Source organism: Mustela lutreola, chromosome 1 (assembly GCF_030435805.1).
Source record: "Mustela lutreola isolate mMusLut2 chromosome 1, mMusLut2.pri, whole genome shotgun sequence".
NCBI lineage: Eukaryota > Metazoa > Chordata > Mammalia > Carnivora > Mustelidae > Mustela > Mustela lutreola.
The window spans coordinates 281,818,210-281,830,371 of record NC_081290.1 but is presented as its reverse complement, the minus strand read 5'-3'; the positions used below and the strand labels follow the sequence as shown (position 1 = coordinate 281,830,371).

Here is a 12,162-nt window from a genome sequence, read left to right as displayed (position 1 = left end):
AGGGACAAGTTTCTCATGGGGGAGATGGGGAGAGGCATTTTCAGAGCCTCCAGTGTCCTTCCAGGAGTGGGCCACTGGGTGGCAGTATCGGTCTAAGAACCAAATGGATGTTCTTTGCACTTTCTTAGAGGAGTAATTACTGTGGCTAAAGGAAGATTGTTCCTCAAGGAAGATGGTGTGGACAGGAGGTGGTTAGGAAGTTGCCGTGAGTAGGAGGAGACGGCACCTAGATGTGACATGGCTTCTTCAAGGCGGACGGTCACTGTGCCCACAGGTAGTGGTGAGGCCAGTGTGCATGGGGAATCTGGTGGGACTCCTAGTCTTGCTAGGCTCGTGCTGCTTGAGAACAGTTTTAGTTAACTAAAAAATGCTAACATGCACTCAAAGGTGTGTTGTGTTTTTGCTAATTCCTGGGTGTTGATCTAGGTCTTTAGGAAAATGCAGTTTGGTCACTTTCTAAACATTAAAATAGTATTAAATGTGACAGAATCACATTTTTCACAGTCATTTCTATGTTTATATTCTAAGGCATATATTAAAATTTACCAAGGAGAAGATCTGCCTCATCCCAAATCTATGCTTCAGGTAAGCAGTTCTTTGACGTCCTAAATGATACTGTTTGATACTTGTTGACCTACACACAAGCCACTATTCACAAGCCTTTGAGAATGTGGGTGCCTGGGTGGCTCAGGCAGTTAGGTGTCCAACTCTGATTTGGGCTCAGGTCATGATCTCAGGGTCCTGCGACTAAGCCCCATGGAGGGCTGTGTGCTCAGTGGGGTGGTCTACTTGAGAATTCTCTGTCTCCCTTTCCCTGAACCCCCCCCTCCCCACCGCTTGGGCACGTGCTGTATCTCTAAAATAAATAAGACTTAAAAAGGAATACTGTTGCTTTCCTTGCCTGTTTATGCTGAAGTATGTTAATTTTTAGCACATTCTTCATGGTGACTGTTCCTGGTTTATTTTTTATTTTTATTATTTTTTTTTTACAAGATTTTATTTATTTATTTGACAGAGAGGGAGGGAGGGAGCCAAGCAGGGGAGAGGCAGAGGGAGGGGGGAAACAGGCTTCCCACTGAGCAGGGAGCCTGACATGGGGCTCTGTCCCAGGACTTTGGGATCACAAGGGAACCAAAGGCAGATGCTAATTTACTGAGCCACCCAGTAAATTAAAAAGCCACCTGGTTTTTTGTGTATATTCATGGGGATACAGTTAAAGCAGAACGGCCCCTCACTGGGCCTGGTCTTCCCACCAAACGTACTGTGGAGAGCACTGTTTTATTATACCCAGGTAGAACAGGCCCAGTTATCTTAGACAAATTATTGTCCTGTTACCTGCTGTCTGCTTTAGTAGAACACGTCCTGGCATACCTATTTACTGCTTACTGGTCAGATTTTTTATTTTCAGCCACTTTTATTTACAACATTTTGCTATTTTCAAGATGTCATTTTGTTAACACAATTTCTGACTTTCATGTGCAGAACATAAGGCTGTTTACTGTCAAATGTTTCTTTTAAAAAAAAAAATTTATTTATTTCTTGGACAGAGAGAGAGACAGCGAGAGAGGGAACACAAGCAGTGGGAAGGGCAGAGGGAGAAGCAGGTTTTCCACTAAGCAAGGAGCCTGATGTGGGGCTCCATCCCAGGCCCCTGGGATCATGACTCAAGCCGAAGGCAGACACTTAACTGACTGAGCCACCCCGGTACCCCATGTTTATTTCTTTTGTAACAAAATATTTTCAAAAAGAAAGCTAGAGTTTGAAGTTCACAGAAAGACAAATTTTTTCCCTTCTTTTTTGACCCACATCTATTTCTTAACCCACATCTATTTCTTTTTTTTTTTTTTTTTTTTTTTTAAAGATTTTATTTATTTATTTGTCAGAGAGGGAGAGAGCAAGAGCGAGCACAGGCAGAGTGGCAGGCAGAGTCAGAGGGAGAAGCAGGCTCCCTGCGGAGCAAGGAGCCCGATGTGGGACTCGATCCCAGGACGCTGGGATCATGACCTGAGCCGAAGGCAGCTGCTTAACCAACTGAGCCACCCAGGCGTCCCAACCCACATCTATTTCTTAATGGTATTTCTAGAGGTTAATTGATGATAAAGACTCTATGTTATAAGGATGTTTTTTGGCAGAAAAGGAATATTTTCTTTCATAAATTGGGCAATGTAGAAACCTAAAAAATGGCAGAAGTATCCTAAAAAAAAAGGAAGAATGGCGCAGGGTGAGAGGACACTGGCACTTGGTTGTTTGTGGAAGAATGTTGAAAGAGGGGATTCAGAGTTTATGCTTTCCTTTCTTAAAAGGCCACTGCTGAAGCCAACAATTTAGCAGCTGCAGCGTCCGCCAAAGACATTTATTATAACAACATGGAGGAGGTATGTTGGGCACGTGTCTTATTCTAACATATCTGTCACCTGGGCCTGTGGCTGACTTCGGAAGCTCAAACTGATCCTGTTTAATGTATCTGAAGTCGACGAGACAACAAAGCTGTGTTCAGGTCCCCCTGGTAATTGGGGTCTTCTAGTTCTTTCCATTACTAAGCAAGAAGAAAGCAGGCTTTCTGTTAATGTCACCCTGCTTATTTCAGTGTACTTTTCAGAGGAAGCGAACCCAGACTTTTATCGGTCTTGGTCATCATTTTAAAGTTAATTTCTCATGTCTTAAAATGTTCTGACTTTTTCAGTTTTTTCACTTGTTTCCTTGGGCACTTGTTTTCAAAGGGATCTTCAACATGTTATGTCTTTATTCTTTTTAGGTTTGTGGGGGAGAGAAACCTTATTTGTCTCCAGACATTCTAGAGGAGAAGCACTGTGAATTCAAGCAGCTTGCTCTGGACCATTTTAGGAAGACCAAGAAGATGGGTGGGCAGGATTTTAGCCTTCATTACCAGCAGGAGCTGGAGGAGGAGATCAGGGAGCTCTATGAGAACTTCTGCAAGCACAATGCCAGCAAGAACGTCTTCAGCACCTTCCGAACCCCCGCGGTGCTTTTCACGGGCATCGTGATTTTGTACATAGCCTCAGGCCTCACTGGCTTTGTTGGTCTTGAGATTGTGGCCCAGCTGTTCAACTGCGTGGTTGGGCTGCTGTTAATAGCACTTCTTACTTGGGGCTATATCAGGTACTCTGGTCAGTATCGCGAGCTGGGAGGAGCAATTGATTCTGGCGCCGCATACGTACTAGAGCAGGTGAGTGGGGCCACTGACCAGGCTGCGGGTGACAACCACAGATGCTTGTGCCTTTATCGTAGAGTGTTGCCACTTGGGAGAGCTTCACAGTGAAAGAAGGCATGAGAAACTTCCCCTGGCCGGTTTTTGTTTTTTGATGGGCACTACGTTGTATCATCCTTCTTTAGAATGTGAATATTTATTCCTCATAGTTTGTTTTTATGCCTAAAAACTGCCCTCTAATGCAAGAAAGTTCCGACTTAGACATACTGTGTTACTCTTGGGGAGCTTCTAACCACATGCTCTTCAGACACATTTCCTGTGTGATTCTCCCCTCCTCCGAGGTTAATTTGCTTCATTGAAAATCAGGAGCTTGGGAAATTTCTCTGTTTTGAGTTCTGCTAACGGGTGGCATCTCTTTTGCTTTAAACCTTTCACAAAGCCAATGGCTGTTGACATTGACGTGTTTTCCAGGTGCAGGGATCTTTGAGCCTGATTCTTTTCTCTGAGTACTGTGAACGGATCCGTTAAGTCAAAAGCTTTTGAGGAGCCAAGATGGCTTCCCACACAACTAGGCTAGCAGAGCAGAGGCTTACCTAAGTCTCTGCTGCCGCAGGCTCCCCTGACACCTGCATTTTCTTTTCCCGATTTTCTTTTTCTTTCTTTCTTTTTTTTTTTTTTTAAAGATTTGTTTATTTATTTATTTGACAGAGAGAGATCACCAGTAGACAGAGAGGCAGGCAGAGAGATAGAGGGAAGCAGGCTCCCTGCTGAGCAGAGAGCCCTATGCGGGACTCGATCCCAGGACCCCGAGATCATGACCTGAGCCCAAGGCAGCGGCTTAACCCACTGAGCCACCCAGGCGCCCCCATTTCCCTATTTTCTGAGAACCTAACCCATGATGTAGACAGAGATTTCTGAAGGTTTCCCTCCGAAGTCTTTCTCTTGGTGCTGGGTTGTCTTTTATTAACTGACATGTTGAATCCATGGACTCTTGCAGGCTACTTCTCATATGGGGAATTCCACTCAGGCTGCCATGAGGGATGCCGTTGTTGGGAGGCCCCCTGTGGATAAAAAAGCTCAATAGCATCTTGACGAGGGGATCCAAGGAGAACGCCGCCAGCCCTTCCTGATGTCTGGATTTCTGCCACGCCAGGTCCAAGTCCAGAGGAACGCAGATCTGGGATCACCTGGGAAGAGCTGAAACTCAGCAGTAATAAATTAATAGACAGACCTTTCCCGTGGCTTCACATTCTTAAACCTACTTCCATTGCTATTGGAAGCATTTCTTTTCCTTGCTGATATAGATCCACGCCTGTGTCTGTTTTCTTATTACTCTCTGCTTTGTGCACTTTATGGGGGAGAAAGCTAAAGGAAAAACTGCAAATGTGGTTTTAAATCCTGTATGTACCACTTAGTGCCTTTTAAGATTGTATCCAGGCTTTTGAGGACACAATAGGGAGGGAATCAAGAATAACCTCATGAAAGATGCTGTTTTGGGGTGAAACCGGTCTGTTCTTTTATACCTTACTATTTAAAAATGTTTACAAAACTTGCAAAAGCTTCAGAACAAAAGACTGAAAATGATGCCATTACACTTTTAAAATCTTATAATGTCAAAAAATCCTGCTTGCCAGAGAGTGTGGAAAAACCACAGCCTATTTAAATCCACCATACACTGAAATTTATGGTCTTTTACTGACAGGCTGACAGTTTTGTTGGAACATACTCTTATTTTATTTTTGCCTTCATTCCTCTAGCTTCTTTTTAGAAAAGAGGCAAACATGCCTTGAAGAGCCAGAATGGCTCATAATGAAAAGAGTAAGTGCGATACTTTAAACAAAAAAGCTTGAGTTTAAATGAACTGTGTGACCTCTGATAAGTCACTTGAACTTGTGCCTTGGTCAGATTCACTGTTTGCAGGTTTATATACACACATGTATTCTATATATCTCACGGTTGTCATTTAAGAGGTCTTGTTTCAAGAGTTCTACATAAGAACAGAACTTTATTGAGGACGAAAGGAAAGACATGACCAGACATCACTGCCTTCAGTTGTCCTGTTTCATGTGGCCTAGGAGTAAATCAGGTCTTTATCCAAAACATTTACTTATGTTCTCCTGGCCACTAATCTTTTTAATAATAAAGCTAAAATTTGTCACTTTTGTTCAGTGAATCTTCCTTTCTTTAACCTCACTTGACTAGTCTGGTAGCTTTAAAATAGCTTTGGCTTAGTGAGGACTGAAGTCACACCCAAATGTGGACATGGTCTAGAAGTGTCTAAGAAATCTTTTTATTTACCTTGACCGGGTGATAACATTTTATCTATGAATTGCCTTTTCCTTTGATTATAATATAATGGTGAATTGTGGATTTTTAAACTCCATAAAACTTGCCTATAAGTATTTACATAAACTTTCAGGTAGGAGAGCCTTAATTCTTAAGATAATTTTTATTGTGGGAGGGAGATAGGCTAAGGTGAAACCCAAGTGTAGATTCTACATACGTGAAGAAGTCTGAATGGAAGGCAGAAGAAAGAAGCGTGTAATCTCTTTATCAAAGAATTTTCTTCTTACTACTTTAAACACTTCACCACTGAAGTATTTTTATGGGTCTGAATTAATTCCAAGCATTTTATATATTTTTTCATGTCTACATACCATCTTGCCCTGAAGTTCTTGCTAGTTTATTCAATTGCCATTAAATTTTAGGAAAGTTCCAGCTTGTTCTAAAAACTGTTTACTTGCATATCAGTGATGCTTAGTGTTGACTGTTTTTTTTTTTTTTTGTTTTTTTTTTTTTGCTTAGTGTTGACTGTTAAATTGGAAACTTCTCTTTGAAATTGTGGTGCATTTTCAGGTGGCCTCACATCTTCCTGAAGGTTCATAATATTTGCTAAAGGCCTTGCAGATGTTGAGGTACTTGGCTTTTAATGCATTGTAGAGGCACATTTATGGATTTCAAATGTTGTCTAGAGTGATGCTTTTAATGGTGAGAAAATGATGATGTGTCTAAAACGTATTTTAATACTAAAGTATTAGAATTTTTAAAGCAAACCAGTAAACTAAATCCTAAGAAAGGCATACATTACCACATACTGTAATGTATGCCTTTCTTAGGATTTAGTTACTGTTCAAATTCACCATTTCTCTTTTGATCTTAAATAATTTGGTTAATTCCCTGGGGAAGCCTTATTATTTTTGTCTTTCTAGGTTAACTTATTCTGGCTCTGGAAAGCATTGGATCAAGTTTTCTCAATGATGATCCTTAATGAGTTTTCTTTAGCTTTCTTTTCTCTATTTTTCCAGTAAATTGGTAGTTTTATATCAACTTTTTCAATAAAAGATGCATTCTCATTGCTGGCTTTGAATAGTCCAGGGAGATTTATAACCAGGTTGAAAAGCATGTCTTATACCTCTAAACTTCCCTTAGCCTTTAGTTTGTGGGTCAGAGACATTGCTTAGGCATTCACACTGCAAATGTTTGCCTGGTGTGTGTAGCTCTGCCACTCCTGACCAGCCTTTTCACAGAAGCATTTATGGTTTGCATGTTTCCAGCAGTTATATGGGGGCATTGTCCTATTAACGTATAAAAGGAGGTTTTTAGAATGTCTACAGGAAGTGTTCATTTCAGGAAAAATTTTTTTTAAAAATCCAGTTAGCTCTTTATAGTTAAAATAATAGAATCAAAATTTCAATTCTTTCATGAGAAATCTTTCTGGATTGGTTTGTAGATACAGTGGGGGGAAGTGATCATGTGTGATGACCCAGTGTCTTCAGAGCTGTACCGTTTTAGCGATATACCAAGAGATCTGTTCCGCGGGGGGCTACCTATTAACGCTGTCTTCGTACTTGGTAGAATTGCCTATGAATATCATTTTGCTGTATCCATTCTTTCTCTTGTCTCTTAACATGAGATGAAAGGCTTTAGGCAAATAAACAGGCAAACTGCCTCGTTACTGGCCGAGCGTTCCGTTAGCAGGCCATAGCCAGTGTTTTACCTGCCTTATAAAAGTGGTGTCTTGGATAGGGTGAGTTTGGATGGGTCCCTATGTACTATGGATGAGTTACAGATAAGTAGGTTGACCTAAGCCCAGGCAAAAGTGATTTAAAAAAAAAAAAAAAAAGTTCTATTTTTTTCCTGGAGTTTTCTTTCTTTTTTTAAGTAGTTTATATAGAAGTCTTCATCGGACTTTTTCCCCCAAAGAAATATTGAAATGTAATTTAGGAGGATTTAGGATGGCTACCATCCAAGGAAGCCAGCGTGGGCTACATCTTCCTGGTTTACATTTAGATCTGACAAAATTTTAGTCAAGGAGTATGGCATAATGAAGACAAGCTTCAGTCATGAAAGTACAAGCTGTTTGTTTAAGTGGTTTTTTCCCATTGTAAGAGCCCATTTGCTGCGATGGGTTAGTTTTTCTTACTTACATCGTGTTGTAGTTATGTTTTGGCTCTCATCTATGTTAGAGTGCCTGAGACGTATTTGGGAGACTTGTTTAAAACCATTCCGATCACTAGCTTTATGTCAGGGATTGCCTCCGTGGGTCTGGATTTTGGCCCTGGAATCATCCCTTTGATATCAGTATTGGAGGTGGCTCAGAGACCGGCGAGAGAGCCGAGCGGACGGACAGGTGCTGCCTGCGGCTCCAGATAGGTTCTCTGCTGCCAGGACTATAACCGATGGCTCACCGTGTTCAGAGTCATAGGGGCGATGTCTTTCATCTAGAGAATTAGCTAAGCTTGTTAAAGCTGTTTTTCTAAATTAAGATATCCTAGTGCCTTCTCTGAAAAATGAATGTACAAGTGTCCTGTTTACTAACGGATGTAATTAGGATTAAAAAAAAAAAAAACACTTTTTGAAGGGTGTTTTTTAAAAAGGAAAATTTAGCACTGTGACTTGAACCCCTCAACTTTCGTGCACAGAACACCTTAAGCTAATAAAAACAGAAAGGAAGGAGAAAATAACTAAAAATTCGTGACAGAAGTACCCCCATAACAGGAACTTTCCAGAACAGGTCTAGGAGCAGAAAGATTTCAAAAGAAAATGTTCCTCCTTGGAAGGAATTTTCATGTGCCGGAACTAAAATTTAACTGTAGTGCTCTTCTGACCGAGGAAAGGTTGCATTTGATTCCTGAAGCTTCCTAATTTAGTTGGCTAAATGCTGCCATGGACTTAAGCTTTAAAGGGACCCATATTAATCCTGAGCGTCTACAAGTTTTCTTTTTCTTTTCTTTATAAAATGATTTGTTGAAAATACTTTCTTTCTCCCAGACCCTTGCCTTTGAATGGCTTTAAAATTTAATACCCGTTTTTAAAAGTGCAATGGGCTGAGATTATGCTATTAGTTTTAAAAGCATGTTTTCTGTTTCTTAGTTGTAAGGTCATTTAATTGAATAAAGATTATAGCACCAAGTCTTGTGTTTTATTTTGTTTCTTTCTCCGTTCTTTAATACAGGCAGGTCTGTGAGATAGATTTGGGCTTGGCCAAGTGAACAGGATATCTGAGGGGAGGGATAATAACTCCATGTCTGGGGTGGTTAGTGGTAACGTGGTTCGGGTGTGTCCCCTTTCTCCATCCGTGAAACCGTACCGAACAGTGTTGCTAGCTTAGTGCTGGAGAAGGCTGAGGACTTGGACGTATTGCTTAAAATCAAACACAAATTTTATTTACAGTAACACGGACTCGTGAGGACCCTTGAACTTGCAGCACTTTCCTTTGGTTGCCCCGTCTGGTTGAATGCTTCCTCTTTGGGAGGGGAGGAAGCTCTATCTATCACTGGTGACCTTGGAGCCAGTGGAGAAATGGCACTGGACTTCCCAAATACTAGCTAATTGCTATACATAGCCCATTTGGCCCTGCAGTAAGACTTCTAGTATGTTTATAGTTCAAAACATATACTTGGGGGGCACCTGGGTGGCTCAGTGGGTTGAAGCCTCCGCCTTTGGCTCAGGTCATGATCCCAGGGTCCTGGGATCGAGTCCTGCATTGGGCTCTCTGCTCAGCAGGGAGCCTGCTTCCCTCTCTCTCTCTGCCTGCCTCTCTGCCTACCTGTGATCTGTCTCTCTGTCAAAGAAATAAACAAAATCTTAAACAAACATATACTTGGTGTGGTCAGTAGCCATCCATCCCTCCCTCTCTCCCTCTGTCTCTCTCTCATGGTGGTCATATGGAAGGTGCCAGGCTAGCTGTTGCACTTGTGTTCATCGCAGTATAGTTAGGGAAAGTGCAAACTGACAAACTGGTAGGATAGGGAAGGTATGGAGCACACCGGAGGGCTACCATCAGAGTGGCGATGCCCCCCATAGCACAAGCCGGGGAGAAGGAAAGACAGGTGGGGAAAGTGGGCGTGTGTGGATGGGAGAAGCCAAGCAAACTATGGTTTGTCTTTGGGGCATTGACATTCTTGCCTTTGATTACCATCTATCAGTTTGCAAAGATGAGTTCAACTCTAGCAGAATCAAAGAAGAACTGATGGTAACTGGATGTCTGGGAGCAAAATTGACATCAGGCACTGGAAGAACTCATGTGTCAACAGGGCAATTACCTCATGTCTGTGGCGGCTGTATTATCTGTGTTTGCAGATGGATTTCTTCTGTGCTGCAGGGGAGGTAAGGGACAGATGGTTCCAGGCTTACATCATACCTCTTTAATGTCTCCAGGGGGAAGAGCCCTTTTTTTTTTTTTTTTTTTTTTTAACCCACTGCCTATTTAAAAATGTGTGTGTACATAGCTCCAACTTAGAGAAGGCTTCTGATTGGTCTGGCTTGGGTCATATGTTCCTTCAGGGTCAGTTGCTATAGCCTGGGGGCTGGGGCCTGATAGCCGGACCAAGGTCACATGTGTTCCTAGTTCAGGGTGACGTGGCACGGTGATTTGGCAGGTCCACCGGAAACAGAGTCACCAAGTGAAAGACTGCTGGACAGACAAAAAACAAATGCCCATCACAGTCCCCAGTGCCCCAGACTGTTGCTCCATTTAACAAATGGGAGAATGAGAAAGCCTGGAACATTTCAGGAATGTTCTTTCAAAGGGAAGTAGGTGATTATGCTGCACATTTATGTAGGGGAAGCTCTTCAGAGCCTCTCAGATTTGTTCTCATTAGTGGACTTAAGGGGTTTCAGAAATCGGTTCCAGGAGGAAATTACACTTCACCTTCCTTTTCTTTCATGAAAACCTGGTTTTTCTGGTCCAACGGTCACAAAGCCACACCAGAGTAGCCCGGGTGAGTGTTAAAAAACCTGTTTTCAGTCAGCAGGGACTCTTAATCTCAGGGTCTTGAGTTCAGGCCCCACATCGGGCACAGAGCCTACTCAAAAAAAAGAAGAAAGACTATATTCAGTTGACCTTGATGGGAGTTTTCCCCAGATGAGTGTTCAGGTGTTGAGAGTTAATGTCAAGTAACAGAAACCCTCGTGTTCTCACAAAGTGTTCCTAATGGATTCTGCTCCTTTAAATGTGGTTGGCTGGCCTCTTCTTTCTTTCTCTCCTCTCTCCCCTTCCCCCTTTCCTTCTCCTGCCCTGGCCTTGCTACCCCTCCTACCCCACCTGCTCAGAATCCCCAGAGGGTCTCATGTCTTCAGCATAAATTTGAGCCATTTTTTCCTTAACTTTCTCAGAGACTCCAAAACACTAGATTCTCCTGGGGGAGCCACTGTCCTCATTAGAAGGCAGAGAATGGGGACATTGCAAATAATGACCATGACCCCGCCTCGGCCCACCATCACCCCATCCCCTGCCACACCAAGAGCAGGGCTCCATGGCTGCGGTTGCAGAAAAGACCAGAGGCTTTGGAGTCCGCGCTTGGTTTGATCCTGGCATGGCTTCCCATGCGAACATTGGTGGTGGACTTGGCGAGGGGCCTGGGGACGCTCTCGCTGGTGGCGGCACCAACATCGAGTGGTAGCTTCTTGGCCTGGGATCTTACAGAGCTCCACTTTGTAGCGCTGTGTGGAAGATGAAAATCACTTTCCTGACACCCTCATTCATCAGGATGCTTTTTGTTTTGCTTTCCCTGGCACAACACTCAGGAATTGGGCAGTCACCTCTGGGCAGTTCTGAAAGCAGAGAGTCCGGAGAAGCAGGAGTCAGTCTGGTGTTCTCCAACCCCAACCTCTGCACCTTGGGTTTGGAGTACATTACGGGTAGTCACTTGTTTAATATGCAAAACGATTTGTTGGGTGAGTAGCAATGCCCATAAAGCTCTGGTATGTATTTGTGTTGCCTCTGACTCTCCCATTGGGAAGCTGGTGACTGACGTGTGATGTCATTGACGAGTCTGTGCTTTTCCTCCTGTTAACAGCTGACGTGTCCCCACGAGGATTTACCACGTGCCACGCACCAGGCTCCGTGCTTTGTAAGCATCATTTCATCTGCGGCTCTCCCTTCGGGGAATGTATTTTCACCTGTGATCTTACATATTGTCCAGCATCACCATTGCTCTGTTTACGAGATGAATAGACCAGGCTCAGAGGGGGACGGGTGTCCTGGACCCTACAGCCAGCAAGTGACTGGGTCAGGATGTGGCCCAAGCATCTCGAAGGCAAGGGGCAGGGCTGGCTGGGAGTGGGGACAAGAGGGATGAACAGGAGCTCGTTCCACTCTTAGGGAGTCAGAGTCCAGCCAGAGCCTGGTGCCAGAAGGGCCTGTGTCTGGTCATTCATTCATGGAATTCGAGCTGTGGACCTGGTTTGGGGGATATCTGATGGCTTAAGACCCAATCGTGAAAAGGGCTTTCTTTCTGCCGGACCTCTGAAAGCCTTCACATGGTTTTCAAATTTAATAATAGTTTTAAACTGTAAGCCCACTTGAATGGAGGAGATAAGTCAACGGAGGACAGTCCAGCGCGGCGTGTAATAGAAGATGGGCGGCCCGAGGCCCGTATGTGGAATCTGCGAGGAGGTGGTGGCGCTGGAACTGGGTTCAGGGGCGCCTCTAGGTGGCGGAGAGCGTAGGGAGTGGCGGTGAGTGGGAGGCATCCCTGCGGGTCTGCCCC

At 43.5% G+C, this 12,162-nt stretch overlaps 1 protein-coding gene across 2 annotated transcripts in view; it reads left to right on the top strand.

Moving 5' to 3' along the window:
• ATL3 (atlastin GTPase 3) overlaps nt 1-8,581 on the top strand; it is a 51,859-nt gene extending 43,278 nt beyond the window's left edge. For both annotated transcript variants that reach the window (XM_059145215.1, XM_059145226.1), the window contains exons 10-13: nt 529-585; nt 2,304-2,375; nt 2,756-3,187; nt 4,167-8,581. In XM_059145215.1, the coding sequence (XP_059001198.1) occupies nt 529-585; nt 2,304-2,375; nt 2,756-3,187; nt 4,167-4,253 (648 nt within the window). In that variant the 3' untranslated portion in view covers nt 4,254-8,581. The remainder of the gene's footprint in view (nt 1-528; nt 586-2,303; nt 2,376-2,755; nt 3,188-4,166) is intronic.
• Nucleotides 8,582-12,162: the final 3,581 nt, after the last annotated feature.